At 42.6% G+C, this 24558-nt stretch overlaps 1 protein-coding gene across 3 annotated transcripts in view; it reads left to right on the forward strand.

The window, feature by feature from the left end:
* Window positions 1-24558, forward strand: part of TRIB2 (tribbles pseudokinase 2) — a 42743-nt gene that overhangs the window by 8652 nt on the left and 9533 nt on the right. For all 3 annotated transcript variants that reach the window (XM_029595922.1, XM_029595923.1, XM_029595921.1), the window contains one exon: window positions 4609-4901. In XM_029595922.1, the coding sequence (XP_029451782.1) occupies window positions 4609-4901 (293 nt within the window). The remainder of the gene's footprint in view (window positions 1-4608; window positions 4902-24558) is intronic.

A 24558-nucleotide genomic window follows, 5' to 3' on the forward strand; every position in this document is an offset into this window, starting at 1 on the left:
TCCTGCAAACGTCTTCTTGGACAGGCCCTTCCTCTAGAACCTTATTTTGGATGTGGAAGTGTTGAAGAGTTCAACAGTAGCACTGTTTACTCATTTCAGTTGATGTTACTAAGGTCTGTGATCTCCCAAAGTGCCACTGTTGGTAATGGGTGAAGCCAGCTGAGCTCCACCCATGGTTTTAGCTTCCCCATATATTGCTGGATAGCTTCTTCAGCAGGTTCAGGACTTGATAGCTCTCAACAAGTCTGCTGTGTTAGAGGAGGGTCTGCAGGTCATGAGTCCACCTTAACACCCCTCTTCCCATTCCACCCCACCTCTCCAGTCCTATATATAGGACCCAGAATATCACAGGATGAACTACTCTCTGCCTTAACTTCCTTGCACCCATAGTCTTAGGCTGCGTCATATCATAGAGGATCTCTACCTTCTCATGGTCCACCTCATGCATCAACTCACCCTCACCTCTCAAACTGACAGCATCTGGAGGGAGGTACTGAGAGGCGAGGATGCTCTTCGCTAAGAACCACTCTACTTGGAGATGGCTTCCAGCTCTACTGGGGACTTCATCTGGATGCAGTTGCATGGCACAGTAGTCACAGGCAGGTTTTTCATTTAGCTCACAGACTCCTCCCTGCTGTGCTTGTTTAGTGGGAGGAAGATGTCATCCAGAAGACCAGGAGAGAAAAGATGGCCAGGCACAGTCCTCCAGGATGCAGGGCCCTGTTCAAGACACTCATGCACACCCCTCTCAGGGCAGAGCACTTCTCTATGGTGTGTGTCAGCCAGGCAGAGGAATTTGCCAGCCAGTGGCTCTGCTTTCCTCCTACCCACTCCTCTTTCTCCCTGACTTTATGTATGTGAGTTCCCACTCTTGCTGTCACCTCTGTTTTTTTTTTTTTTTTTCTTTCTTCTTCTTTTTGGGAAGCTGCTAGTCCTATCAGGCCCGTATGGGTGTTTTGAGATGACCTACCCTAACCTTTGGTCTACAAGCCTTGAGGTTCATGCCTTAGAAATGGTGAAGAACTCCTAAGGCCCCCCCCCCCCCCCCTTTGCCAGGTTTGTGGCACATCCTTTTCTCTGTCTCCCTTTCTCCGTTCTTGGTTTTTATGCCACATGAGGTGAAGATAGGTTACTACAATACAGAGCTTTCCTGGGGCTAGGGAATTGCAAGTCCCATGATCACCTCCAAGTCTCCATCTTTTATAGGACTTTTTCGTCATTTGTTTCTTGTTTATCTAGGATAGGCACATTAGGTGCCTAGCCATCAGAGTTTGGCCATCTAGTGGTACCTGGCAAGCTATGAGGATTTCCTGGGAGCCTCAGAGGTGACGCCAAAGAAATTTATAGCTGTGAAGAATGACATGAATGAGACTGCTTTCAGTGGTCCTGCCCCCAAAACTGGACCCAATGATGACTAAAAGAAAAAAAAAAGAAACCTTGAAGCAGGCAAAAAAATAAATTGCCTATAGAAAGGAAGCTGAAAAACCAGGGTGTGTGGGAAAGTTATATAAATCTGACAGCTCCTTAGCCTTGAATCAGCCATTGTGAAAGTAGCGGTTTGTGAAGATGAACGGGGGGGGGGGATATCTTGCCTAGTTGTATATGACACTGGCTCAGAGGGAGCTTGGAAAGGGAATGCTGGAATTGCAACATGGGTGGAAAAAAAGAATGAGAGATGGGGAGCCTTGAGAGCTCATAAGCACATGGAGCGCAGGAATCTTCCATTGACATTCGTGCCTCAATTGGGAACGGGTTTCCCAGTTAATGGGGCGGGCTTTGCCTTTGGCCACTCTAGTGTGCTCAGGAGGGGACGGCTTGGTCGGCTTTATCATAGGAGCTGTGTGTAAATGTGCTGCTGACCGTCAGTGGTGAGGGAGATGGCCTCGGAGATTTCCAGCCACATAAGTACTATTAATATAATCATGGGAGATCATGGCTCCTTGAAAGGAATTGGCCTAACCAACCTCCCTTTTTATTTGTCTGTCTCTGCAAACAAATTCATTTTTGTGATTTTTTTTTAATGAAGCTTGCAATTTTTTCCCCTCTCATGCGAGACAGTCATCTCAGAGCTTATATAAGAAGCCATTAGAATTTTGCAATATTTCTTTTTTGTTGTATTTTTCCATGGCCCATTGCAATAGAAGTACCTGTAAGAAAAGCCCATACCGTAGAAATCAAAAATCCTTGATTGCACTTTTTAAAAGTTAATTTTGCGGTTTTTGAATGCACTTTTTAAAATATTTTTATGGACTGACACCCCCCCCCCCCGCCCCCGTTTCCAAGTATTAATATTGATTTGTGAATACAGAGTTGCTGCAGATTGCTGTGAGTTAAATGCTCTCTGGTTGTTTAATTTGTGCAAGTTTAAGATGCCATCTACAGTTAAAATCCCTGCAGCTATATTTTGTTACCCAGTTTAAAAAAATGATATAGTATACAGCAGTAAATCCATGCAGAATATCTTGTATTTTTTTTTTTTTTTTATATTTTTATTTGTTTGTAGTCTGATTTTTGGGGGGACACACTCCAAAACTACAAAAAAAAATAAATCAGTTGGATTCATTATTGGCTTGCTTGGTTCTTTCCCTGCCTCTTGCTACATATGTTTGCAGCAGCAGCAGCAGCTGCTCCCTGAGGTCACCGAACCGAGCCCTGAACTTAACATTTGCAAAGAGAAAACCTAACAATTTTCAGCTGCATCTTTCCATCTTGCTGCTCAGCTATCAGGAAAATGCAAGTAATTCCTGCTCTGTGATCCTGTTCCATGGAACCTTACCCCGCAAAAGCTGATCACTTGCATTTAATATTTTCCCCTGCCTTGTTTTCTTTGATATTGTCTTAATAAACCCTTTGCTCCGCACAAAGGCGCCTTCCGCTAGACTCGTGGTGACTGCCGATCCTCCCCGCTGGGGTTTTGTTGTTCTTCCCATACTCGTGAACATACAAAGGCCGGGCTCCCCCTTATCATAGCACGTTATGGGAGATCGCGGAACCAAACCCAGGATTTTGAAGAGCTCTTGTCCCTGAGGTCCACCGAGTCGAGCCAGAGCTTCGGCCCCCAACCTCTGCTCCCCCAGCCCTCCGGAGACTCCTAGCTTTTTGCTTTGTGTTTCCTGCATCGGGAAATACTTATTGTTGGAGCCCCTGGAAGGGGACCACGTTTTCCGAGCCGTGCATCTGCACAGTGGAGAGGAGCTGGTGTGTAAAGTCAAATTTTGCTCTTGGAAAGAAAAAAATATATCTAATTTTTCTTGTGAAAGCCCATTGCATTGTCTTAATAAAAATCTCATTATTTCTTCATGCTTGAAGTGAAGGTTTAACATGTGATTCCCCTCCCTCCCCCCCCAGCAGACTGCATGTGAACTAGTGAATATCTTATTTTACTAAGACAAAATCAAAATTGTATACAATGTTGAGATGTGAGGCAATGGTTCAGATGTGAGTGTCGTTCTTGTCACCCTTACCATCATCAGCTCTCAAAATGGAGCAGGAAATCCCTTGTGGATTTTAAGCTGCCTACGACTCGCTCTTGCGGCCATTGTTCTTGGAAACCGTGCAGGTGTGCAGAGGGGACTTTGCTCACTTAAAGCAGGATGACAATGAGATCAGCGAACTGTGCAGTGAACCCTCAGATCCGTCTCCCCAACCAAAGGAAAACAAATTTAAAACTGCTTTTCTTTGTATCCTTGCCTCCCCCCAACCGCACCCTGCAAGAGAAATGCATGCAGGTTTAGAATATGCAGCCTGCTGTTATGGATCATCGCCATCCCCCTGAATCCTTGAAAGAACCTGGGGGTGCTAGTGCGCTCTGCTAACGATTCTTTAGGGTATCTGTTGCTTAAATACTGCTTTTCACCTCTGCCAGTCTGCACATGAAAGTTAATCAGCGTAACTGGAAAATGATGGCTGATGTTTTTTTTTTGTTTTTTTTTTTTTTGAATCATTCATTGAGCAATGCTTCTTAGAATGCTGGCTGGGTGTAATCGATTTGGTTTGCAGTTATTTTTAAAGGTTGGGCTCAAAGGGAAAGGTACCTGTTGCCACCACTTATGAATGAGTCATGTAACATGATCATTTTTTTTTTTCACTGTTTGCATTTGGCATGCAACTTGTTTGCTTGAACTAAGTGACTCTGACCTTGTTAACCTTCTGTTACTGTTAAAAATTTAGAAGCAAGCTTGCCAGTGTCGAAAAGTATGGAAAATAGCTTTTTCTGACCGAACATGCCGTCCCTTTCTGCTTATTCAGTTTAACACATAAAGCAGGTCTTTATACTGTACCTACTGTATCATTCTGTACAAAGGACACCATTGTTACATTTCCTGGAAACAAGTTCACTTTGTCAAGCTGTTTTATCACAAAGGCAATTTGTATTTGCACTGTGGCTACTTCCGTTTTCATTGCTCTGAGCTTAATGTCCACCTAAGTGGTTACCTCCTATTCACTGTGAATCTTTGGCTAGTAACACAAACTGTGAGAGGCTGGTTTCTTTTTCTTTTGAAAAAAACGCAGTGAATTTTCAACAAACTAGAAGCTTTCTAACAATGTACATATTGTAAGAATATAGTTTGGTTTCTCTGTTTAACCTTAATCTTGCTATATTTTTAGGTGTTTGATATTCGCTGCTATCAGGAGTCGTTGGCACCTTGCTTTTGTCTGCCTGTGCACAACAATATCAACCAAATTACTGAAATCATTCTTGGAGAGACAAAAACATATGTATTCTTTGAAAAGAGCCATGGGGACATGCATTCTTTTGTTCGTACCTGCAAAAAATTAAAAGAAGAGGAGGCAGCAAAACTCTTCTATCAGATCGCTTCAGCTGTAGCGCACTGCCACGATGGTGGACTGGTTCTGCGAGATCTGAAGCTGAGGAAATTTGTATTTAAAGATGACGAAAGGTAAGAAGTATGTCTTCAGATTAAGATCAAAATGGCAGATAAGGTGTAACAAGTTAGGTAGAGTCCACCAAATTATGCTAGAGTCAGTCAATGTGTCTTTATTCAAAAAGGCTGCAGAATTTCAGCTTAAAAAGAAACTAATTACAACAAGCTAATGACATCACCCTAATGCATGCAAATACCTAAACCTTTTTTCTGTATGTGAAGAGAGAGGGAGGGAGGGAGAGGGAGAAACTGAGACTCTATAGAGAGCACTATGTAAATTTAGTATTTATACCACTGTGAGAGGGGGGGCATTTATAACTCTGGGTAAGGTTTGAGTGGTGGGGTAGGTTTTGGGGGGCTGTTTTACATAGACAGTCAGAAGTACGCACAGCCAAGTTGACATAGGTGAAAATTTTCTTTTTTTTGTAATTAACTGTTTATTGGACATCAAACACAGAAAAACCCACATGTATGTAGGGAATATGCGGGTGGGGGAAGGGTTTGGGTTGGGGTAAAAATGAAAAGTCAACACCAATAAAGCCATGCTTATCCCATAATTGTACTTTATTAATCAGTGAAGATTTTCTGTCATTTGGAGTGATGAAAGGTAAAAAAAGGAGTTGATTTATACAGTGTACTCTACTTAGCTTGATTGCAGCTAGGTATCCAGTGCATCAAGCTAGGTAGAGAGTACAGTGTACAAGTCAACTCTTGTTTACCTTTCATCACTCCAAATGCCAGAAAATCTTCACTGATGTCAGCTTTGCTGTTTGTACCTCTGACTGTGTATGTAAAACAGCCTCCCACCCCTGTGATGGATTAATCAGTGTGTAATGCAAAAAATAGCGCAGGGAAATTAGCCTAACCATGCCCCCTTTTTATCGCGGGTGCTATTTAAGCTATATTTATAGCAATTTGATGAATATAGGGCTAAGGTTGCCAGAAAATGACACAAGGAGAACATGTCCCATCCTCGACATGAGCCATGTTTCATGGAGACGCTGGCTTAAGGGGGCAGTTAATCTAATAGAAACCTTAGAGAAATACATACTTTAATAACAAGTGGACCCTCAGAATGAAAATATGCAAAAAAAGTTTTAAAACATACTTACAGGCAACACTTAATAGAGGCAGTTAAGCATCTCAAAGAGTCAATCAAGCTGCCAAGGCAGCTACAGAATTTTATCTAAGGAAATAGTGTAAGACAAAGTAAGCTCAGAACGGTAAGCAAGAATTGTTAGAAACAGGAGTGATAATCATGTTAAAACTTGCCAGACATTGTTAAACAGGAAAGCACTTACAGTATATAACCAGGAAGAGGTCAGACTGAGTACAGAGCAGGATTATAAAGTAGGGATGTGGCCTGCGCCATTTTTAAAGATGGCGCCGGCCGTCCATTGCTCCAACCATGTGACAGGGGCTGGCCAATGGCACAGATAGCCCCTGTCACATGGTAAGGGCAAAGGGCCATTGGCGCCATTTTGTTTACTGGCAGCTGACGGCCCGAGAGCGCTCCCGGGACCCCCGCTGGACCACCAGGTACCTTAAAACAATTTTTGGGGGGTCGGGAGGGTGGGGGATTCGAACTAATTAAATTTAAAGGGTCAGGATGGGTTTTTTTTTCCTGCACGAGACAGCCAAACAAAATTGCTAAGAACCACGGGAACGAAGATTTCCCACGGTTTTTCCCCGAACCCAATACCGGAAACGAATCCGGTACCGATTCATATCCCTATTATAAAGGCAAAAAAAGTGGGAAAAAGTCACAAGGTGTATTTTCACCAATCAGAGGTTAGAGCAACAAAGGTTGCTAAGGGGAGGGGTTATGTGAAATTACAGACAAGACAGCCATTCAAAGTTACTGCCCCCCCCCCCCCCCCCCGCAAGGATGGGTAGAGCAGATTTCCAAGGCCAAAAATTGTAAGACTATAACAGAGTGCTGAGGTTGAAGCCAATGGGAAACTAAAGGAGTTTAATATTACTACAGTGCTCAAAGATCCGGGTTTTAATTTTGTGGCTAGTTTTCCCAATATAGAGCAAAGCACATGAGGAGAAAATGCAATAGACAACTCTTGAGATGGTGCAGTTTGAATTATGTTTAAGGGCATGTGAGCAACCATTAGATGGGGTAATTTCTCTTCTGCTTCGTCGGGAACAACATTGGATATTCCAACTTCAGACAGTTCCTCCTGCAGGTCTAAACCTACAAATGGAATGGCTGTCTTGTCTGTTATTTGACACAACACCTCCCCTTAGCAACCGCAATTTGTTACCTTCTTTGCTCTAACCTCTGATTGGTGCAAATGCACCTCATGACTTTTTGGTGCTTTTTTTTGCCTTTATAGTCCTGCTCTGTACTCAGTTTGACCTCTGCCTGTTTTGACACTGTAAGTGCTTTCCTGGTAAGTTTTAGCATGATTATCACACCTGTTTCTAACAATTTTTTGCTTACCGTTCTGAGCTTACTTTGTTATACACACTTTTGTTAGATAAAATGCTGTAGCTGCTTGGCAGCTTGATTGACTTGAGTCGCGTAACTGCCACTATTAAGTGTTGCCTAAATGTGTGTTTTGAAACTTGTTTTTGCCTATTTTCATCTTGAGGATCCACTTGTTTTTAAAGTATGTATTTTTCTAATGTTTCTATTAGATTAACTGCCCCCTTGAGACAGCATTACCGCGAAACACGGCTCATGTCGGGGCCAGGATATGGTCTCCCTGTGTCGTATTCTGGTAACTTTAGGACCTCATTTATTAAGCTTTTTTCCCATAGACACAGAATGGGAGAAAAGCCTTAATAAATTAGGATAAATTAGTCTTAGTTTGTTGTAATTGCTACTGTTTAAGATGAAATTCTGAAACCGTTTTGAATAAAGATGTATTGATTGACTCTAACATAATTTGGTGGACAATACCTGACTTATTACACCTTTTCTGCTATTTTGGTTTTGGTGTACTATTTGCTCCTGTTACTTTTGTTTCAAATTAAGATCAACATGAAATCTCGAGCCTTTATTTTGTGTGTAGGGAGGGGACAGATTGGAATGGGCACTTCATGCAATATTAAGACCTAGTTTGCAAAGCTTGGAGGGATGCAACAAATATACATAGGAGTAAATCTCTAAATAACTGAACTTTTTCTCATTTTTCTTGTGTACCAACTATAGTGTCTTTTCAAGTACCATTTCCCTTATCTCTTTAATATGCTTACAGGCTTTCATCAGCTGATATGTCGGGAGTTCAGCAGTAATGTTGCGTGGATGAATGCTTGTTTTTAGGACCTATTCACAATGGATGCTTGTATTTATTTGCACAATGTGAAAGATGACCATCAGTTGATGGATGTCCTTAACTAACCTTCATTTTCACTGCAACAGCAGGATCTTTGGGAATAAAATGAGATAGGGACATGGGGGGGGGGGGGGAGAGAATAGGAACAATGCATTTATGATAATATAACTGTGCTTATTTTAAATGAGCAAGAAATGAGACTCATTATGTTTACAGTTTCTGTTTTCCACCCTTGGGACTTATTTTGACATATCAAACATTCAAGGTCTAAGCAACTGAAGCATAACCAATGCCATTTCAGAGACTAGAGCAACAGAAATAGAAACATTTTCAGATATCTATTAAGAAGATTAAGTATGTGCCTTAAAATTGAAATTAGACTATAGGGTTGAAAGAACATCTCTGAATAGGAAGGAAAACCATGTTGTAAATGCAAAATGTGAGAATCCTTGAAGTCTTGTCCAAGGAGTAGTTGATTAGTTACTAAGTAATGCAGTCTTTCCCGGCCTGGTTTCTTTCTTTCTCTTATGTAGGCTTTACTGCAGTCAGCTGATTTACACATGGTGGCAATAACCCTTTGACCTTGCTTAGAGTCAATACAGAACAAACAGGCTTTCGAGGAGCCGGGCAAAACTGCTAATCAGATTTGGGAAGCCGAGTTTCCAAATATGTTTATGATGTAAAGACAAAAACCTTCCTCTAAGCAAGATGAAGAAAGGAATTGTACTTTTCTGAGCAGAGCAGGGAAGGCCTCTGGTTTGATGCTGAGGTCTTGGTAACAGCTACTCTTGCTTTTTCTAATCATTTATGCCTAAGAAAAGTGTGGGCAGCACCTATGGATCCTCCCATTTTTCTCATTTTGAATTTCGCATAGGGAGTTGCTCAGTTCAGAACACCGTAATAATTTCTGTAGGCAGTGTGCCGACTCTTAACTCAGCTCCAACATAATTAACGCCTAAATGCTTCATGTTTTAAAAATAGAACGGGGAAAGTGAGGACTAGAATAAACAGCAGAATTTATAGATGGCACTGTTTAGTGTGTGGCAGGGGATCCAAATTGTTATGTCAGAATTGTATTGGTGAAGCATGCATTAAACTCCTATCTTTTAAAATCTTTTTGGGTTTGTGTGGGTTGAAACGGTGAGCTTGTTCCGTGAGGCAATAGTAACCTGACAGTTATTTGAAACTCTGCTTTGATTTGTAATTGTGCAAATACAAGAGACCAAGCTACGCAGCCAAGAGCGATTTGTCCATACACAGCATATTTTGAGAGAGAATGTGGCGTCAGCAGATTTCCTGAATGAGCAGCGTATAACTCTGATGGTTACTCAGCATTCTGTTTGATTTGGAATTGACCCTGATCCTTGTTGCACTGGTGTTCTGGGAGTTTCTTTGGCTTATTTTAATTATTGTTATTATTATTTTTTCTTTGCTTTCAAGCCTATTTTGCAACACTCATTCATCTCCTGTCTCATTTATTTTACTTTGTTGATAAATCCATGCACAGTTGACATCTGTCAAATTGAGGCATTGGTCTTTTCTTTTTTTTTCATTGACCTTTTGGTGCTTATATTGTTTTGTAGCAAAATGCATAGGTTTGAAAGTAAATACCTTTTTGCTAGGGATTAGATAAACAGTAGGGGATTCTTTATAAGAATATCCATTTCCTTTCGCTTAATTTTGCTAAGCATTTCCATTGGGAACTTGCTGCATTCTCGATGGGATCAGTTGGCAATTTTTACAGGTGCAGGCTGTTTTCCAGAAACCAAAAGGATTTGATTATAAAACATGCATTGAGCGTAGCTTTGCTCAAATTCATATTACTGGATCTAAATTACATAATTTTAAATAGCGTTTTTATTTGCCTTTGAATAGAGAGGTAATTTAAATCCCTTTTAAATAATTCTTCAAAAAAGAGTCTTCTTGGGGCAGAATGAGCTCCTGAAATGACTGATAAAAAGGGAAAAAATCTAATTGTATTTACAGGGACCTATGCTTGGCCTGCATAGGTCCCTGTAAAGATGGTACAAAAGGAAGACAGAAGTAACTGAATTCTCATTGCTTTTGGGCTTTCAGTTGTGTGTAAAGTCAGTATCATAAACATATCTTTCCATGTTAACCCAAGGGATTTTGGCTTTGTTTTCCGTGATTGTAGGATAACAGCGGAGCCATGCTTAAACATTTTTGCATCCAGTGCAGAATGTTTGTTTTTTATTTTTTACTAACATAGCACACACATTAAATGTTTTAATACATTAAGAAATCTGGACCCCCACCAGACAGGTGTACCGCTTGCACTGTCCTTATGACTTTGAATGATGGGCTGCAGGAAAATGTTTTAATTTGCTGTTAACACAGGTCAGAATAATTGCCAGATACTTTTCTTACCTTGCATAATAATCATAGTTGATATATATAACATGATTGCAGTGGTGACCGAACCGTGGCAGTGTTTCCCTGTGTGCCATGGCACACTGGTGTGCCTGCAGACCTGATCAGGTGTGCCATGGGAGAATCCCCATTGCCTGATGCTCCGATCTAGACCAGCATCTGGGCTCTGCTGTCAGCACCTTGCAGCCACAAGCAAGGCCAACAATGGCTCTTAAACATTGCAGGAGCTCCTCTCTGAGAAGAGACATACGCGTGCATGTCTCTTCTTCCTAGCTATGGCGTGAGCCCCGAAGTATGGTAATTAACAGGCAGTATGCAGGGCATAAATAGCTGGACCTTATTGTGTGCAGTGCACACATTGCACACAGAATGTCCTCATCTTCCCTGTCCTGAGCCGCCTCCTTTGAGGCTCTCCATCACCAATCTTATCACCAGGCTGAGTGAGAATGGGAGAGGCATGCATGCAGCACTGGATGTGACTCATTGGGTTGTTGGGAGCGGCAAAGTAGAGGGGTTCTGGCAGTCAAAATAACTAAACAAGCCGACTGCCCGCATCTCACTCCCTTCTCCTGTACTGGTCCATTTTGATGGGTTTGTTGCCTCTCTCTTTGTTTTAAAATTTGGAAGAGAGATTGGTGGGGCTTTCATTGATTCCCTATCTCTTCTTTTGGCCACATGAGTCCTGCCTGCTCCATGGAGATCGGTGTGCCACACAGCGTTTTTGTTTGTTTGTGCTGATGGTTGCAACACATTGATAGTTCAGCATCTTTAGAGGGTCTTTTAGGTCATCACACACCCCTAGTGGCAAAGACATGTAGCTGCAGGCACAATTGACTGTGTTGCCGGTAGAGACATTGCTGCATGATTCTGGTAATCGGGCTGGAGGATGTCCAGGCCCTTGGCAGTGAATGGTTCTATTTAGGGAGAAGGATAATTTTTGGCTGAAAATAAAAAACAGGCTTGGAGCACAATAGAGGCAACTTACATGGGTTATATATATATATATATATATATATGTTATAGTGCTACCCACATTTTTGTTTAAGAAGGAGGGAAAGGAGAATTAGCAGATTATTATGTTTTTTTTGCTGGAGAGTATTTTTAGGTCTGGTTTCAAGCTGCTGAGCTTTTGGTAAACCATAGTTCAGAGTTAAACTTCCTGCCGCCCATTCATTTTATCTGTAAAAGCATTGAACCATTTGGAGGGAGTGAAATGGGGAGGAATCATCTATGTTTGTTAATGTACATAAATATCATTTCATGGTGTAACCATTCCATCTTTGCCTGATTAAAATTTTCCTTGCATAAATAAAATCATAACACCTACAAATTTCACGATTTTAGCCGGCTGCTCCACATGTCCATGGGCTCCTAATTTTTTTCCCCCTTTAATTCATTCTGAAAGCCATAGGAAGGGAGGGAGTTACTCGGGGAAAGCAGGGGAAGAAGAGCGAATTGCTTTTGGGCGGGGTGGGGGCAGGGAGGCATCTTGGAGGAGTGGGCACACTGCAGACATAGCCGCCACTAATACAGCTCTAGTGGAGGAGAAATCCTTGCGGCTGTTGACTTTTAAGGCCCTGCACTAACATCTCGCTAGGAGCTTTAGAGCGCTGAAGGCCGAATTCTCAAAATTGTATCAACTTTCAGAATGTTGTAGTGATCTTTGGTGAGAGAAGGATATCTGCAGCCCCTAGGTTTCATTGAGAAAAAAAAACCAAGGCATGATTACATGCACATTGAATCTAAACTATTTAAATCTATTGCTGCCCCCCCTCCCCCCCCCCCGAAATAAAAAAAGAAAGGTACTAGTCTGCTTTGAAAACTCTTAAACAAAGTCAATGGTAGCAAACAGCTAACTACTTGACGCTCCCATTTGCTTTCCAATTAAAGACTGTGCAGGGCTGACTGCTGGATTGCAGTAGCGATCTTTGCTGAGGCAGCCTAGCAGGCCTCACATTAGCCAAGGGCTCCGGGGGCAGGAGTGAGGTGAATCACTCTACAGAAATGTAACACCAAGTCGGCTCCCAGAGCTGTCTGCCAGAAGCGGATGCAAGTGTGGGGCGGGCTGGGGGAGCTTTGCAGAGAAGAATATTCCAGTAGCAGTCTGATTTGCTGGTCTGAGTGCAGCAGTGAATGGCATATTGATAAGGAATTCAGAGTTGCATTGTTGTTCACGGGTTTCCCTGTCTGTTTCCATGGAGGCAAAGACGCACTTCCTGTCTCTGAGTACCACCACTGCCCTCCGATTGCACTTTTGTGGTTTCATTCACCAGTAATGGGAAAAGCATTCAGAGGCAGAATAGCTTCCCCTTTTCATGTAGCTTTGAATCAGCTTAGAAAAAGTAAGGGAGAAAAAACTCCATTAGGCTAATGCGGCATTTTATTAATGATCCTAGAGATCTAAGATAGCACTTCTCCTTCCGCAAAGTGCATCTTCAGCTTCACTATTCAAACTTTAGTACAGTAGTATGATTGGTATAGGTTCCTTTTTGAAAGGGAGAGGTTCTTAGCATGTGGTTTTTTTTTTTCTTTTGCTCTGACTCGATGAGTAACTCTCGAGAGCTATTCATGGATGTGCTTTTAAGTTAGTCCAGCAGAACCGAGTATAGCCTGCAGCTTGTTTGACCTCTTATTTCTTTACATTAAAACTTGAAATTTTGCAATTTGGAACCCGGGCAAATGCCTTTGTTGAAATGCTGTACCGTGCATACCGAAGTGGCATTCTGCTCAGATACAGCAGTATTTTTTTTTCCCATTTGCACTTTAAGGTATGAAGGTTTTGCAGCAAAACACATTTCCTTGGAGTTTAAAAATAAGACTGAGCTGCACTGTCCTTGGATTAGCCGAGCTGGCCATAGCCAGAATGCTTCCATAATCCAAAACATTTTCAGAAAGAGGACATTGGTACGATACCCGAAAAGAAAGTAAATTTGCTGCATTCTTTGTATGTTGGTAATCCTTTGCTGGTTTTGTGGGCCTTTTCAATAGCTGGAAGTTATATTCAGCCATTGTTGTTTGCTAAGAGGTCAGCATTTTTGATTAGGTGACTAGAGAATTGGATCGAGGAAGAGCAATCAATGTCATCTATTTGGTTTTCAGCAAAGCTTTTGATACCGTTCCACATAGGAGGCTTCTGAACAAATTGAGAAGCTTCGGAGTGAGCGCCAAGGTGGTGAAGTGGATTACAAACTGGTTGATCGATAGGAGTCAGTATGTAATGGTAAATGGAACTTATTCTGAAGAGAGAGCCGTGTTAAGTCTAATGCCATAGGGATCAGTATTGGGACCGGCTGTGTTCAGTATCTTTGTGAGTGACATTGCGGAAGGGATAGAAGGTAAAGTTTGTCTATATGCGAATGATTCCAAGACCTGTAACAGAGTGGACATGCCTGAAGGAGTAGAGGGAATGAAAAGTGATTTACAAAGGTTTGAAGAGTGGTTGAAGATTTGGCAGCTGGGATTCAATGACAAGAAGTACAGAGCGGTGTGAGATGGGGGAGGGGGGAAAGGCTGATGTGCACAGATCTAGAGCGGGATCTTGGGGTGATAGTATCTGGTGATCTGAAGATGGTGAAGCAATGTGACAAGGCTATAGCTAAAGCCAGAAGAATGCTGGGCTGCATAGAGAGAATAACCAGTAAGAAAATGGAGGTGATGATGCCCTTGTACAGGTCCTTGGTGAGGCCTCACCTGGAGTATTGTGTTCACTTCTGGAGCCCTTATCTCGAAAGGAATAGATACAGGATGAAGGGGGTCCAGAGAAGGGCTACCAAAATGGTGTGGGGTCAGCGTCAGAAAACCTATGAGAAGAGACCGAAGGATATGAATATGTATACCCTGGAAGAGAGGAGGCACAGGAATGATACAATACAGACCTTCAGATACCTAAAAGGTTTTAATGATGTGCAAATGTCAAACCTTTTCCGTTGGAAGGAAATCAGTAGAACTAGGAATCACAAAATGAAACTCTAAGGAGGGCACCTCAGAACCAACGTCAGAAAATATTTTTTTCACGGAGAGGGTAGTGGATGCCTGGAATGCCCTTCCAAAGAAGGTGGTGAAAACCAAAACAGTGAAAGAATTCAAAAGGGCGTGGAATAAATACTGTGGATCCCTAAAGGCTAAAAGATGGAGTAACTTGATGGTGTGGCGGTTATTACCCTTAACCAATAAGCCTTGATACTGTTGATGCAACTCCATCATTGCTCTTTGCTTCAACGGTGAGGGGGAGGGGGGGGGGAATTGGATTAGTTCAGCAGCCGAAGGCTCCGACTTTTACCGTCTGGGGAAACAAGTATGAGGGTAACTTGCTGATGCGGCGGTTACTGTCCTTAACCAATAAGACTGATACTTTGATGTAACTCAAACATTGCTCTCTGCTTCAACAGCAAGTCAAAACAGGGAATTGGATTCGACAGCAATCAATGAGGGCTAGTGTGGAAAACTGATAAGCATGGGGGTAACCAGGAATTGGATTCAAACAGAAACCAATGAGGGCCCTCACTTTTATGGTCAGGGAAAAAGATAAGCATGGGGCAACCTACACAGCACAGCAGATACTACCGTAAGCTTGCTGGGCAGACTGGATGGACCATTTGGTCCTTTTCTGCAGTCATTTCTATGTTTCTGTGTTTCATTCCAAGCCATTAGCTGGATGGAGCACGCCAGGAGCAGGGTCGGCCCTTACCCGCCTCCAGCCAGTTGCAGCATGGTGTCTGTCACAAACTGCACTGGAAGTGTAAAGTATATGCAGAGTATGCTTCCAGCGCAGCTTGTGACAGACGCTGTGTTGGAGTGCGCCAGGAGCAGGTAAGTGCATACCCTGCTTCTGGTAGAGATTTTTAGGGTTCGGGGGATTGGGGGGGGGGGGGGGTGCACTGCTGCAATTTAAGGCTATGGGAGGGGGTAAGGAGGGTGTGGCTGCAGCCACATATTAAATATTGATTGAACCAGGGATGGGGGTGGTGCGCCACCTGTGGATACCAGAGCAATTTTTACATTTAGGAGGGGGTGTAGGGTGGGGAGTGCATGGCCCTACAGGGGCTATCGATTAAATTTGGTGGGGGGGAGTGAGGAAATCGGGCCGCAAGCCCGAGTACTACTTTTCAAAAGTATTTAACCAGATGTCTTTTGAAGATATCTGGTTAACTAGGAAGTTATCCGGCTACATGTAGCCAGATAACTTTAGGCAAGTATATTCAGCAGGATGCTTATCCCATTCAATATATGGGACCAGTTATTCAGCTGACTTTAGCAGGATATCATGTGCACCAACCAGCTTACTCAATATTGGCCTGCAAGTGTGTAGAGTACAAATGGAAAGGGGGCTTTGTTAGGGTTTGGTTTGTTTTTGGAGGAACCATTCAGACAGGTACAGGTGGCATGTAACATCTAAGGATATTGAGGTGAGGGGAAGGGAAAAGAGGAGCCAGATTGCCCACTGTGATGGATACATGCCAGCAATAGTTTGAATTGGCCCAAAGTAAAAGGGAGACTTCAGCTTGGGCAGCTTATGCCCCTTCTCCCTCTCTTGGGTAGGATGCGAAAATATAAATACCGTGAACACCTGAAAGCACAAAATTATTGTCAAATGAAATATTCTTGTCTTTAGTTTTGGACTTGCTTAGAGCTAGCAAGGACACTAGTGGGCATACTGAGTCAGTCCAAAGGTTGATCTAGCCGACCATCCTGTTTCCCTTGTTTCTCCATGTCTATCAGTAAGCTGGAGGAGATGCACGCTGCACTCTTAGATTTCTCAGGCTACCAGTTATTTCCTGTTGGTGGCAATCATAAACCAGTCTAGAACTAGCCTTTGAGGGTTCAGTAGTGTGTTTATGGCAGGACTTTTGTTTTCGACCGTACTTGATGGCTGATGACATGATAACTTTTCTTTCACCTTTATATCAGCCCCTGGAAAATAACAAGAGGGAAGGTCAGTCTGGTCAGTAGAGTTGGGACACCAGCCATGTAGGCCGTGACCAGGAATAGTGTAGAGCAGCACCAGAAGCTGGTAATTGTACATACTGTTAACCATTCTGTACCTTATAATTTTAATTACAGCTGTTAGCACAATTTATATTCTTTTTCTTCTTTAAACCACTTTAGGTATTACTTTTGGCAACACATTTTCTCATGGCAAAGTTTCCTCAGTCTAAATCTGAGAAAAGCTCCAGAGGTGCCTCTTTCAGTCTCCGTCCCTCATTGGTGCTTTTCTCATGCCATGATGGTGGCAGTGGGCATACAGCAGGTAAAAGCGTTGCTTTTCTTATGCCTGCTGTCTGTGGGAAGAAAGATGGGGGTCCAGGATGGATCATATGGTGACTGAAGCTTGTTGCAGGTAGCTGGGCTAACTTGGATGGTTGCCATGATTCCCCACCCCCAAGGGATAGCTCTGCATTTGAGTACCAAATGCTAGAAAAAAAAAAGCACTGGTCTATAGTCTAAGAACATTTGCATTAAACTCATTTTCTTTTTGTTTGTTTGTTTTTTCTTTCCCTAAAGCAAGTATTTTAGTACTTGTAGGAGAGAGGAATTTCTATGCAAGCAGAGAGTAAAGATGGTAGAACTTATTTTGCCCATATATATTTTTCAAGATAGGATGGACTGGGAACTTTTCTTATTTGATACAAATTAATGTTGTAGTGCAAGTCAACAACAACAAAAAAACAAAAGGAGCTGACTCTCCATAGGCACCTACAGAAAATCCCCACCCTCACCCCATCAGTTTCCAAAGATTGAGACATTTTTATTTATCCAATTTTGGTTTTATTCCTATTTTTTTTTTTACTACTTTTCTATTATGCTAATATGTATGCAGTCATGATTATAACTATTAACATAAAAACAGAAGTGCCACACTGGGTCAGACCTATAGGCTGTTGTACAGAGCCCATCATTCTGTTCCTGCTGTTGGCCAGTCTGGGTTACTGGAAGTATCTGGCAGATCCTGCTGTTTCCTCCGTCCCAGAAGTAAGAAGTAGAAAACTCCAGGGCTACCTAGCTAATAATTGTAAGCAACTTGTCAAAACCTCTTTTATTTTTAACGCTGGCTGTATTACTAGCCTTGACCACATCCTGCAGCACCAAATTCCACAGCTTAATTGTCTACTCAAAAAATACTTTCTGAAATCATGTTTGAATTCATTCCTTAACACAAGAGAAGGAGCTAAGGAAAAGCACTCCAAATATTAAATCATCAAACATCCAAGGAGATGCAAGCGAATTAATGAAGTCCCAAAACTTCAACTTAGAGTTGACTGTTGAATGTAACAGCGCATATAAGTTATTAAGAATCCCATCAATTACTGTCCCTCCCGACGCAGCCGGCTTTGGCAAACCACGGGGTCCGTGTCGGGGGACCCTATTGAGAACTGTGTTGGCTTGACAGATGAGCAATGGAGTTGCCGTTTTGAATGTGAAATTAAAAAGTACTTTCTTCATGAATTACTTTAAGTTTTGGGACTTCATTAATTAGCTTGCATCTCCTTGGATGTTTGATGAATTTATTTCTTCAAATGTTTTTTTTTTTTGGTCAAACTTTGTAGACATGAGTGCGATGCCTGTGCAGGATCCCGAGAAGGATCAGCATAGGTGGTGGTGGTTACGAAAGGGAGGGCTTTGATAATTTTTAACAGCAGTAGCTCTTCAAAAATTAAATCTATATAAAGCAGGTGAATCCTAAAAAATTTTTTTGTGTGTGTTTTGGCTGTTGAAGGTGTTACCAGTTCTAAGAAATTTTGAATTTTAGTACAACTGTTTGGTATTTTTTGTGTTTGCTGTTTCCTGAAATTGGCTAAAACAGGGACCTGCTTAACATACAGAGAGAGTTTTTGGCATCTCTTTATTTTCACAGTTGATGATTAGTTGAAGGCCCTCTGTGTGTGGCCTCTCTCTCTCACCCCCATTCAGGGAGCGATATATAAATAGAGATATAGATATATACATACTTATATTTTATATCCAAAGGAGTTAGATTCAGGTTTTGCTTTTTATGTTAAAGTAGTATCGGCTAGGCATGGCATCTTTTGCACTGTAGTGTTCCTTCTCCCACTGGTGGTATCTTCCTCTCTTGCGAGAAAGAGACTGTTGATCTGAAAAAAATCACACATTGCGGGACCTGCTTGCAGAGAGCAGCGCTGCAAGAGAATCTGCTGCAGCAGAGGCTCTGGAATTATTTTCACCTCCTTTCTGTGATTGTGCCTATAGCTGGAGGGTCCGGAGTCAGGGAGGCTGCTTGGATCTTTGAACTGCTGCATTTTGGGCTCCCTGAGCCATAAAATAGTCATCTTGTCCAGTTCACAGCAGCCTGGAGGGGAGGTTAAGAGAAGAGAAGATAGGAGAAAAGAGAGAAGAAAGGAACATGGAGAAGTTAGAGGCAAGAGAGCAAAGCAAAGAAATATAAAAGTTTAGAGAGAAGAGTTTGGGGAAAAATGAGGCAGAAATATGTAGAGAACAGACTGTGAAAAGATTAGGTATTTAGAGACATGGAAATTTCGCTGAATATTAGGGATGTGAATCAGGCTTTGGACGATTGAAAATATCGTCAATATTTTCCAAATTGGCAGAAATCGGGGGCTCCCCCAAAACGATAGGAAAACCCCACGATATTGATCGTGGGGGTTCCCTTATCATTTTGGGGGAGGGCAGGAAAAACGGCACACAAAAATAACCCCTAAACCCACCCTGACCCTTTAAAACTAACCCCTTAGCTTCCCCCACCCTCCCGATGCCCCCAAAAACCTTTTACAGGTACCTGGTGGTCCAGTGGGGTCCCGGAAGCGATCTCCCACTCCGGGCCGTCCTCCCGCTCCCGGGCCGTCGGCTGCCACTAATCAAAATGGCGCCAATGGCCCTTTGCCCTTACCATGTGACAGGGTGTCCGTGCCATTGGCCGGACCCTGTCACATGGTAGGAGCACTGGATGGCCGGCGCCATCTTGTGCTCCTACCATGTGACAGGGGCTGACCAATGGCACCGGTAGCCCCTGTGATATAGTAAGGGCAAAGGCTATCGGTGCCATTTTGATTACTGGCAGCCGATGGCCCGAGTGCAGGAGATCGCTCCCGGACCCCCGCTGGACCATCAGGGGCTTTTGTCAAGTCTTGGGGGACCCTCCTGACCCCCACAAGACTTGCCAAAAGTCCAGCGGGGGTCCGGGAGCGACCTCCTGCACTCGGACTGTCGGCTGCCAGTATTCAAAATGACATCGATAGCCTTTGCCCTTATTATGTCACAGGGGTTACTGGTGCCATTGGTCAGCCCCTGTCACATGGTAGGAGCACAAGATGGCGCCGGCCATCCATTGCTCCTACCATGTGACAGGGTCCGGCCAATGGCACGGATACCCTGCCACATGGTAAGGGCAAAGGGCCATTGGCGCCATTTTGATTAGTGGCAGCCATGGCCTTTACAACAAGGGCCATTGGCGCCATTTTGATTAGTGGCAGCTGACGGCCCGGGAGCGGGAGGATGGCCCGGAGCGGGAGATCGTTCCCGGGACCCCACTGGACCACCAGGTACCTGTAAAAAGTTTTTGGGGGCGTCGGGAGGGTGGGGAAAGCTAAGGGGTTAGTTTTAAAGGGTTGGGGTGGGTTTAGGGGGTTTTTTTTTTGGTTTTTTTTACCTTCTTGGGAACAGTTCATGCAAAATCAGTAGTTTTCAGAAACCTAATCAAACCTTAGCTCTTTTACCAAATATTCAGAACTTCTGAACATTTTCTAGCAGTTTGACAAAACCCTCATAGATTTCTTTTCATCTGGGAAGGTAGGGTGTCATCTCTTCATCAATGGGAAACGGCTTATGGTAGCATAATATTTGCTAATAATTTAAGTGTTGATCTTTAACAACAGCATCTCATCAGAAACCAAATATTAGAACAAAAATGTTAACCATTTATTGATTTTCTTTTAAATTATCAGCTATGATGCTTTATTTTGTACATGGGAGTCTAACCCCAAAATAAAAGTTCTGGGCTATGAAAGAAAAGTAGGTATTAAATACCTGTTCTAGCTTTATAAGCCTGCACCTCTCAGGCCTGTGCCTCACAACATGTTTGTTGGAGGAGATAACATGTGAATGATGATGTAGGCCTATGGCTCTGGTTGACAGTTACTCAAGCCATTGAGTGCCCGCAAGCTGCTGTGGGCCAGCCTTCTCTTTATGTTTTGAACTGGTAGCTTCCTCCTCCTTGACTTCTGGGATCCTGCTTCTGCCATGGACACTCTTTGTGACCTTAAGCTTCTCACTTTTCCTCTCATGCCTCAGATACCAACTTGGATGGTAAGCCCTCTGGTGAAAAGACCTACCTACTGTATCTGAACAGTAACACACCTTGAGCATGGGTTTGGACGGGTAATCAAATCTAAATCCTGGCACCAGGAGTCATCATTTGCAATTACCTTATTTTTATAATAAGAATGCTTTTTTAGAAGAAACAGTGGGGTTTTTTTTGGGCAGGGGTGGTTCTTTCTGTAAAAGTAGGAAGAGCATCATCTCTAAACATGTACTACCTCTTTCAATGGCACCATCGCTGCCAAACAAAGTGCTTAAAATTTTGGCTCCCTGGACAAAAACAGATGAACATCTGGAGGAATAGCCACAACCATGGGATAAAAATTTAAGATCTCACATAATCTAGTACTGCATATGATCCTTAAGCAGTTTGCAAAACACAAATTCAGAGGAAATGAACATCTAATGAATGCAATGCATCGGGTTTTAGTTTGATTCATATTTTCAAAAGCATTTTAAGGATTGGAAGAAAATAATTTTGAGAATCTGTAGAAGAACAAATATTGGAATAACTGGATTTATTTTCATCTAATTAGGTTATTTTTTTTGGAGGGGGAGGGGAAGAGTGATAACCTGGCTGCTGTCTTTTTAAAATCTTTATTCTAAAATTGGCTACTCTAAATCCATCACTGACTGGGTAACTGGCAGGAGTGTGTACAGGTTGAGCAGACAGATTTAAATTAGTATTGAGACTATTTTTCCAATGCTCACCGTGATGTGAAGGCATACCTGTAAGCATTCCAGGCAAAAAGATGCTCAGCAGCGCCTGAGCACAGGGCATCTTTTTATGACTGAGGCAGGACTTCCTGCCGTTTGTAGAGGGAGGGGGGCAGGCCTTCTCTCTCCATCCCTAATGTTCTGCACATAGAGGCTTTAATCAATTAACCAAAAATGTTATGCTTTCCCCCATGATGGGAGTGGGAGGGGGTCAGGGGGATCCTCTAACCTGGGCAGAGCGGGCATGACTCCTAATCATTTCAATTAATATTGGCAGTTTAATGCCTCGCCACAATAGTTAATATGGGTTTATGAATCCATATGCAATAGCAGACGTGCAAATTGTCATTTTATAAAACTTTCTCAGCAGGGTTGGACGAAGCAGAATTGTTCACTCGTAACAGGTGTTCTCTGAGGACAGCAGCACACCAGTCACACAAGAGTGTTACAGGACAGCAATGTCATGTGACCCATTTGTGTGACTCAGTGAACCTGCTTGTCTTCAGAGAATCCAGTTTCCATATCCACACCTTTTTGGTTTACACCTAGGGTGTGGCCTTAAAACACTGGGAAAATGGGAATTTACATCATTTTAATAATCACTTGCTCTTCCCCCCCCCCCCCCCCCCCCCCCCCCCCCCCCTTTTAGGTTATCTCAGCTTCAGAAGTGTTTCTTTGGTTGAACTGTCTGTGTGCTGCAACTTGTATCATATTCTATTTTCTCTCTCTTAGCACTGACTTGTGCACAATACCAGCAACTTGCAATGTGTTTGTTTAAAATCAGAAATTAACCTTGGAAGAATTGATGATAAATGAGAGCAACAGAACACGAAACATAGGGAATAATAAAGAAATAATGTTATAAAGCCAAGAAGCTAGGAAACCACATAAAAGTTACAGGACCACTTCTTGGGCAGCCATTGGTTACTTTGGAATAAAATAGTTCATTGCTTCTTGTCACTATAGCAGGATTCATTTGATTTGAAAGTGACAACGTAAAAACAATGGTTAGGTTACATTTATGAAAATCCAGCTTTAAAACTGATTCATTGTTTCATACATGTTTACTTATTTATTTTTTATTTTCTTTTTATTGGAGGATGGGAAAGGGTGCATAATATGTGTGTGTCTGTATTTGTTTAACAATTTATTATCTTTCTGAGAGGAGAGCAAATCTATGATAGGTTTTCTGTGCTTCCCTGAGGTTGAATTGTAGATTTTTTTGCTTAGTCATCATTTTGGTTTGTGATTGATCTTACTCTAAATATTCTCCCAGGCCACAGCCATGAAGGTGGTGGCTGGCATTTTTGCAGACTGTTGGTTGCATTGTAGTCGACTTAATAAGCTTGAACTTCCCTCTTCCTAAGGCATGCGTGATTAATTGCCAGAACACGAAACATAGGGAATAATAAAGAAATAATGTTATAAAGCCAAGAAGCTAGGAAACCACATAAAAGTTACAGGACCACTTCTTGGGCAGCCATTGGTTACTGATCATTCCAAACCTCTCTTTATAAAAATTAAATGGTTCCAGCCTAGGTTTTGGAGAAGATGTAGGACCAGAGGCACCTACTGCCATTAATTTCTGTTAGAAGTTTAGGAATCTTATTGGATCCCACACTCTTTTGCTGGAAAAACAAATCTTCTTGGTAGTGCTAGTGTCATCTGCTAAATTCTGCATGATCCAATGATGTAGTGTTTCCTTGAAAAGAAGGATCTTGCCATGATAGTGCACTCATTAAGAACAGAACTGATTATTGTAATAGTGTGTATTGGGGGTTGCTTGAGAAGAACATCAGGCATTTATAGTTACTACAGAACATTGCAGTGAGATTAATATTAAGAGGAAAAAAAAGGACAGTGATCATGTTATCCTTTAACTGGAGAAACTTTATTGGTTGTCTGTAAGAGGGAGGACAAAATTTGAGACTTTGATTTGTTTTCTTTTTGAGCAGCTATGATCCTCTTGGGAGTTCTACGTTCATCTCAGCAACTCTTGCTAAATATGCCCAGTCTGGGGGGAGATGAAATTGACTTTGACCAGGCAAAGCACATTCTGTTGTGCGCTGTTCTTTTGGAACTCCTTGCCAGTGTATATGCAACAAGAAATAAATTACTTGACTTTTAACAAAAGGTCCGAAGAAGGGCTGTGTAGTAACTTGGGCAATAGTGGCTTGGAAACAGTCAGAGAAATAAAGAGGCAGATTCTGGCTGTTTCCCTTTTGTGTAATTTATTTACAGTGAAAACAAAGTACAAAGCAAACAAATGATGCAGCTCACCTTAAAGTTCAGGTAATACAAAGGTATCATATATAGCAGGTTTTCTTACACAGTGGCTTCCTGCCTGCACCCCAGGGCCTCCTTAACCCTTCTTAGGCCCTAGTTCTTATACTCTGGTGAGGGACTTCCCCCTTTACCCAGGATTCCCTGTGGATCTGGATCTTAAGGAGGCCCAGGTGAGACAGCTGTGCCCAGTCCCTTAAGATAGTCTGAGGGAGTTTCATATAGCTCAGCCTTGTTGGGATGAGTGCCTGTCTGTACTAGGGACACCTCTCTAGACAGGAAATGTATATTGGTGTTTCCCCTGCCTGCCCTGTTGTATTTTATAGTTAGATTGTAGGACCAGGATCCATCTCATCATCCTCACATTGGACTCCTTGTTTCTATTCATCCATAGGAGCAGTTTATGGTCCATTATGAGTGTGAACTGCAGTCCCAGCAGGTAGCACAAAGCCTCTAAGGCCCACTTGACTGCCAAGGCCTTCCTCTTCACTGCTGAGTAACACCTCTCCCGTGGCATCAGCACCCGCTAATGTAAGCTACAGGATGTTCTTGACCATCCTTCTCCTTGACTAAGACTTTTCCCAAGCCTACTTCTGAGCCATTGGTCTGCAGCGTGAAGGGTGTGGTGGAATCTGGACTTAGGACCGGTTCAGAGCATATCGTCTTTTTCAGAGCTTGGAAGTCCTTCTATGCTTCAGCTG

Source organism: Rhinatrema bivittatum, chromosome 3 (genome assembly GCF_901001135.1).
Source record: "Rhinatrema bivittatum chromosome 3, aRhiBiv1.1, whole genome shotgun sequence".
NCBI classification, from domain to species: Eukaryota; Metazoa; Chordata; class Amphibia; order Gymnophiona; family Rhinatrematidae; genus Rhinatrema; species Rhinatrema bivittatum.